General features: G+C 41.0%; 1 protein-coding gene across 4 annotated transcripts; it reads right to left on the reverse strand.

Annotated features, from left to right (window-relative positions):
- Window positions 1-1921: 1921 nt before the first annotated feature.
- LOC115754739 (protein GRAVITROPIC IN THE LIGHT 1-like) lies at window positions 1922-6602 on the reverse strand. 4 transcript variants are annotated; one of them, XM_030693884.2, is made up of 4 exons: window positions 6235-6602; window positions 5445-5564; window positions 2466-3876; window positions 1922-2233 (listed from the first exon to the last, which is right to left on the reverse strand). In XM_030693884.2, exon 3 carries the CDS (start codon window positions 3874-3876, stop codon window positions 2512-2514), a length of 1365 nt encoding a protein of 454 aa, XP_030549744.1. In that variant the 5' UTR covers window positions 5445-5564; window positions 6235-6602; the 3' UTR covers window positions 1922-2233; window positions 2466-2511. The 4 variants fall into 4 exon arrangements, with proteins under 4 accessions (XP_030549744.1, XP_048130035.1, XP_030549745.1 ...); XM_048274078.1 differs by having other exon boundaries at window positions 1922-3876; window positions 5448-5564; XM_030693885.2 differs by lacking the exon at window positions 6235-6602 and adding an exon at window positions 5932-6109 and having other exon boundaries at window positions 1922-3876.
- Window positions 6603-7315: the final 713 nt, after the last annotated feature.

Consider the following 7315-nt stretch of genomic DNA (forward strand, 5'->3'; position numbering starts at 1 on the left):
ACAGTTGAAGAAAGTAAATGTTGGACACTATTTATGTATAGTCCAAGCACTTATATTGTTGGTTCTTCTTTCATACTCTCAATGGCGTGGATGGTTCATACTGTCATAAACGATATAATCTCAATCATAGATTCACACACTATCATCGCGTATTTTGCATAAAGCATTCATTAATAAAGAGGTTATGTGGTAAAAAACAACTAGCTATTCTATCAGACTGTCGGTCTAGCAACTTCCTTTTTTTAATTCTTACATACGTCGCTCATATCACAAATAGAGATGTCCATCGCTATACCCCATGCAAAAATATCATTCATAACGTTAGTTCGCACCATCGACTCAGTAGAAAGTGTCGATCATGTACATAAGATCTTGTGAAATTGAGTCTACAGGTTTTGTTTTTATTTTGGTCGTACGAGTACTACATTTAGAAAGTATTTTATGTAGAGATCATGGCACATGGAAAAATAGACCAATATAAAGTAGTCTGGGCCGTGGTGATAAACTATCTAATTTTTGTCAAAGCAAAAAAGTTTCGCAAAAAATTGGTCGTGGTGTTTAATTGGAAAGGACCCGGTATGAAATAATTGTTGAAAACTAATACTAGTGATAATTATTATTGCCGGAACATACTTTTGCAAGTGGTGATTTTGTATCGGTAATTTTGTATATCTTGAAATAATTAATAATCAAAGGTGTTTTTAACATAATAATTTATGTTCAAATATTTTTGTGAAAGATGAAAATATTTTTTGCTCTTTTTTGTAATAAGACCTCTCGGGTGCAAGTCGGATTATTAGCGGCGATATCATGTTGAATTTCATGCGACTACTGCCGACTATTTTAAAAGCTTAAATTGATGAATGGAGGAAGATCACATGAATAAAAAGAGCATATGGGACCCATGCACAATCGATGTGGCAACAACAACTTCAATAGGGGCCATCGATTATCAGCGGTAACTGATCGGTTTGATTTGGTCTGATTCTCGAATTGAAGCCGGACCGGTGCTCACCCCTAGTAGCACCAGGCATATTGATCTATCCCTTCAAATCTTTGTTTTTTTTTTTTTACACCCTTAAGGAAGAGTCAAACATTGTTCGCGGTGTAGAGAGGGAGGACGATGGGCTCGGCATCAAACCCACCAAAGAATCGAGCCTTCATCACGAATCACGGTCCATCATCGATCAGACTTCCCTGAAGAGGGTGTTGAGTCTTTTGACCCTTTGACTTGTAGATGGCCAAGAGGAGGACTAACCAATCAATTAAAAGGAATAAAAACATTAAAAGTCTTAAAATTTATCATAAATGCATAATTGAATTTTAAAACTTTTAAAAAATGGAATTAACTCATAAAACTAGTTAGAAAAGTGCCAATTTTAAAACTTTCAAAATGTGCAATTAAATTTTAAAATTTTCAAAACATACAATAAACAAAATGAGTTGATTTTATCAATTCGATAAGTTTTAAAGCTGAATCGCACTTTTCGATAAATTTTAGAACTTAATGGCATTATTTAAAAGTCTTAAGACTCAATTATATTTTGTAACAAATTTTAAGACTTCGAGGCACTTATCTATCATTAAAATGATGTCGTGTGATCGTTATGGTTTCATTCTAAACAGTCCACGTATAACCTTCCAATCTGGTGGACCCGGAAACGAAAGGAATCGTATGTTCGCCTCTCTGGTCACCTTCTATGTGACCCTACTTCGCCCATGTGTTCATCCATGTGGGCTGTGGCTAATCTCTTATTTCTTCCAGCTTCCGCACGTACGTGATCGTTCAATCTAACTACCCAGGAAATCCCGATTTAGTATAATCATCGTCCCTACCGACAAAGCCTGCGCGACAAATATCATGTGCCCTGAAATGACATGAGGGAGAAGCTTGGAGACAACCTGCACCAGCACATAAATCGCAAAAGCACACGCAATAATTTTCCAATGAACAGTAAGAGAACAGTCCAACCGCTATATACTTCTTTTTATACAGGCAACATGATGGACAAACATGGGAGAAATCAAAGCTGTACCCCCTTAAAAACATCCCGGGACCATCCATATCTGATTGATGCTTAAATTAATATTAACAAAATTTTGGTGGAGGGGGACATGAACATGGAACACGAACGTCCGGTCAAAATCTAAACATTGCAAGGATTCAAAAGAAAAAGATTCTTTGCTACAGCATCCGAGACGACGGTCCACGCGCTTTTCCTTTCTCCCAGAAAAAGGGCCAAAAGGCAAAGGGACAAAATGCCCTGCCACCAGCAACCACAAACCAGAGAGGAGGACGAAGAGAGCCAGAGACCCGTTTGATTTTTTCTTTCTCGTACTCCTAAATGGGAGTAAGTAAAGGAAAAAATCAAAAGAGTCTTATGGCTTCCAGCTCAATCTCTGATGTTTTTCTTTTGTCTTTTTTGGGGGGGGCCGCGAAGATCTGACAATTATGGAACATTATCATAATACATAGGGCTACATGATCCAGATGGGTCCATGATCAAGATTTCACCTTGACTCGTTGGAGTTCAATAGATAAACCTGGCACTGTATCACTGTTTTACCGATCTTGAACCCGGGGACTACTGTGAACGCCACCCTCGGATCGTATTCCGCGGTGTTGAGCGCTTCTTCCTCGGCAATCGTCTCCATGTACACTTCGGAGAACCTCGACCCTTTGCTCACCTGAAAGATGGTGCCCTCCGGCTGGAACGAGAAGGCCAGGCAGTGAAGGAGCCACACCCGCTTCGCCATCTCCGCAAACATCGCAAAGAATGTGGTCTCCGGGAACTCGCCCGCGCTCACGAGGTTCCTGTGACTTGTGTTGCCAAAGAAAGCCGATTCCATTCTGGGGTGGATGATTCGCAGGTACTTGACCCGGCAGAATTTCGCAAAGGTCGATCTCGGCTTCTGGGACAAGTAATCCTTCGCCTTCGAGGACTTCAACTCCACAAACCTCTCGAAAAAGACCTGCTGCCACCTTCTCCTCTCGGGTAAGGACTCGGTGATGGAAAAGTAGGGGAATTGGAAACCATCGAACATTTCCCGGCAAACAAAGGATTCGAATGCAAAACACTTGTGATCCGGTCTCCAGTAAACAACTCCTGGTTCTATTGCGCTAGCCGCTGCTTCGACATCCCAGTCGGCAGATTTCATCTCGTCGATGAGCAACCTTACGAAGCTCCGAATGGACTTCACAGTATGGCGAAGTACAGTAACGAAATGATTTGGACTCAGGCCAGAGAGGTGAAGATTATCCAGAACAGACAAGGGGCCACTCTGATTTAACCTCTTCTCCGTCATTCTGTTTCTGTTGTTTAACTCCTCCAGCTTCTGTTTAAGAGATGCAAGTTCAGAGTCCTTGACTTTTTGCTGAAATTCCATCTTCTTGCACATTATTTCGTATGTTTTCAAAAGAAACTTCTGCTCCTGGATTTCAGCCAGAAGCATTGTGGTTTCTGGCGAAATATCAAACTGTCTCTTCACATAACATTGCTTCAACTCAGACAAGTTCTTCAACTCGGAAACAATCATTTGGTCGGCAGACTGAATCCCCTCAGCATCGTAAGGGGACTGAGCAAACTGTAATTTGGCATACGCCGCTTTGACAGATGAAATACTGGCAAATATCTTAGCAAGAAGAGCCTCTAAAGCCTCTCTGTCCTGAGTTTCATCTTCCTCATCCTCAAACATAGATCCATTGCTGGGATCATCCTTCAACTGATTATCCTTGACCACCTTCTGAGGCTTAGGCTTCTTAATTTCATCATCCGGGGCAATCCCAGTAGCAACACGAATATGAAGAACTTTCGATAATGTACGTGCCAACCTACTTTTTGACGGAGCGCTCGAAGATCTCTTAACGGAATCCATCTGAAAGAGGGAAAAGCGCAGCAAATAAGGATGATGATTGTGATTGTGAACAAAATACATCAGTCTCTCTAAGCATATAAGAGCAAAAAGCAAAAGAGAGGTGATGATGAATTTGCCGAAGAAAGAGAAAAAAGTAGAGGATTTTACACTTATATTGAGGCCATTAATGGAGGACAAGATTTCTTTGTGTTTCACTACATGATACCCTTCCTTTGATGGTGTCAAATCTCCTCTTGAAAGAGAAACGAGTAGATTTGGAAAAGGGGGAAAAAAAGAAGGAAGAAAGGATACTTAGGAGTTGGTGGAAAGCCTGAGCGCTGTAGATCTAAGACAGGCTCCAAACTTGCACTAGAGATAAAACTTTTCAACTAGTGACCATGAAAAGCACAACGTATATTCCTCACATACCAATTATTAACAAAGAAAATCTTCTGAAGGCTAAGTATAATTCTCTCATAAAAACCTCAGTTGCTTGCGAGCACCTTGATGGGACAAATATTGATAAAATTGTTGATTTCTAAAGCTCCCATGACAAAACTAGTATGTCTCACAAATGCACTGGCTTCCTACTATTTACATCTAGCTCCTAAATTAACCCATTCGATAGTCAAAATAAACAAAAGCCTATTTTCTTTGCATTGAAACAATTATACATGGGCAGAAGTGCTATTACACCTCAGTTTAGCCTCACTGTATACAACCATTCAGTTCAACTAGTGCCTATTTGGCACTAAAATAACCAGGACCCACCGTAGTGAAATCTCGTTCATCTTAAAGGAACATTCAACGTTCTACAGTTCATAAAACCGCATGAGTGGTTCCCGAATGAATTTCTAAAGGAGGCAATTTTGTGTGGTAGAGGACTCATTGCTCTGTCTCATTTGAGAATCCAGCAGTTCTCATCACATGTATGAAAAGGCAGGCAACTTATCCAGACCACGATCACAAAGGCCCACAATTAGTCAGGTCATGCTAAGTGACCACACCACAAAGCAAAATATCACGGAGCAACTTTTCAACCAAATTTCCGGTTACAGCTCTACATTCCATACCTCAACGCAATTTCTCTTAGAAAGCGAAGCAATAGAAAACAAAAAAGGGACCATCATCAACTCTCCCAAAACTTTCAAAATGACTATCCATGACCAAATGAAGTCAAAACTACAATGAAAAGCAGTTTTTTTTTAATCCGTCCCCAGCTAGTGGAAAGTTGTTTTTCTATGGCCAGTGTTAGCCAAATACTGTTTAATGCGCATCAATAATTGCGAAGAATTTCATTTGATAATCGGTGAATAGACTGGAGCCACACATAGACAATATTCTAACATCACCTATGGAAAGTGAATTTTTTCTCGTCTAAAACTAAGTGGTTTCGTCAATGGATTGCAGTTATGAAGACCAAATTCAGGATTTCAGACCGCGACGGCAAGTGCCTCACCACGCTAGGCAGACGCAACAGTCTCAACTAACTCAAAACCTCATAGATTCAATGCTGTCTTCGGTAGGTACTTAAAAAATTAGTTCCGAATAAGAATGTTCAGGCCTCCAATGAAGACATGTTACCCTACCTCAAGTAGCTGCAGAAATTTGGAGCTCTCTTTGTATCTCAACCCGACTTCATTGTAACGTCAACTTCAATAACTAAATTGATGTAACATCGTAACATCCACCAATAGAAGCCTCAAGCCCTGCAACCGAACCCAGAAGCATCAAAACCAAAAACAGAAAAGAAATTTAATCCAGAGGAAAAATCATGAAGAACCGCGAAACAGAGTAAAAGCAAGTGCTAAGGAGGCAGGTAGCCGAAAGCCCAAAGTTAAAAATAGAAAAAGACACCAGAAAGCATGAGGAAGAAATGGGAAAGAGAGAAATAGTTGGCGGAGCTCAAAGAAAATGAAATTAAGAAGGAGAAAATGGGAAAAGGGGAAGACGGGGAACAACCAAAAAAGTTAAAGTGGAAACGAAACCACAGGGCTCCTTCGTTCACCAGAAAAACCAAGAACCGCAGGCAGAAGCAACCCAGGAAAAGAAAAATCAAAAGGCAACGAACATCACCTCGCTAGAGCTCAAAAATCGCCAAAACCCCCCTAAAAACCCGTACCGGGCAGTCTCTTTTAAAGAAGAGAATGTAAACAGAAGAAGAAGAACAACAGCACGAAAATGATGAACACCCCCACACGTTTTCATAATAGCCGCCGCGAATAAAATAGCATGCTCGTGTCAGACCGTGAGCCTCCCATTTTCTGACGATGACCATTTGAGAAAAAAAAAACCCAATAATTGAAAATTCCCCAAGAAAAAAAGGGAGAGACTTGAGGGGGGGTGGGTGCAATAGCGAGTCTCCAGGCGTGAACATACCTTTCAAACAAAGTTTACTTGACCGGGTCCGAGCTTGGAAAGCTCTATGCTGTTGGGAAACCAGGAAATCGATTAGCTACAGTAGCTATCTGAGGGAAGAAGGGAGAGAAGTAAAGATCTCTCTTTGACCGGCGTTTCAAATCTCTCTCTTTCTAGGAGCATCGGAGACTTTAATGAGCTGATCTTTGCCGATATACAACCCCACTTGACCGTTCTTCAGCCCCATTGGAAACTGGCCTTTCGGAAGTGGAGACAAATATTAAATGAGGTTTTCCATTTTCTGGAAGCGATAAAAGCCAGAGCCTTAAAATGAGAGACAGAGACAGAGACAGAGACGGACAGAGAGAGCGAGAGCTCAATTCAACGCTCGAGGAAGGGGAAAAACAAGCTCGAAGACTAGAGAGAGAGAGAGAGAGAGAGTGAGAGTGAAAAGACCATAAAGGACAGACTGAGGACATTGTCCGACATCACAGTCATTGGGAATTAAAAGCCCAAGGTGGGGTCGCTGTCTGAGACTTCGATATTCCGATATTACCCCCCGAGGGCGGACTGCTTTATTTAGCCGTTGGGATTTGGAGATTTTGGTAAATACGAGTAGCCGGTGGGGGTAATATTGGAAACGGGGGGAAGATCTGATGTGTTTATTTGGCAGATCTTTCATCGTGTTTCGCAGGTACGGACTGGGAAATGGCGGGGAAATGAACGGTCCACGATGGGCGTGACGCGTGAGGGAGGGCATTGTGTGTAGTAACTGAGACCCTTGATGATGATCATCGGACGGTTAATATGGGTCCAGCTGGCATGAGGTGAGATAGCGTGCCCCAACACGTTTCTTCAGTCTCTACTTACCCGGAAATTTCTATGATTCGACTCATGAATCGTATCTCGTCGAAAATAAATAATACATGATTTTAAAAAATATTTTTTCGAAAAATGATGAGTTACGTTATTTGTAATGATAAAAACATATTTCTATCATAATATTTTCATAAACAATTATACAAGCGATGCAATCGATTATTTTTAAATAAAATAAGTCGTATGCGCCTTATAATTAAAAAAATCGCGACCTATTAGATAC

The sequence above is a fragment of the Rhodamnia argentea genome, chromosome 2, assembly GCF_020921035.1.
Source record: "Rhodamnia argentea isolate NSW1041297 chromosome 2, ASM2092103v1, whole genome shotgun sequence".
Lineage (NCBI taxonomy): Eukaryota > Viridiplantae > Streptophyta > Magnoliopsida > Myrtales > Myrtaceae > Rhodamnia > Rhodamnia argentea.

What these genes read in the sequence shown, in the direction of transcription:
- LOC115754739 (XM_048274078.1), bottom strand. Translation starts at nt 3,876, where the DNA reads ATGGATTCCGTTAAGAGATCTTCGAGCGCTCCGTCAAAAAGTAGGTTG.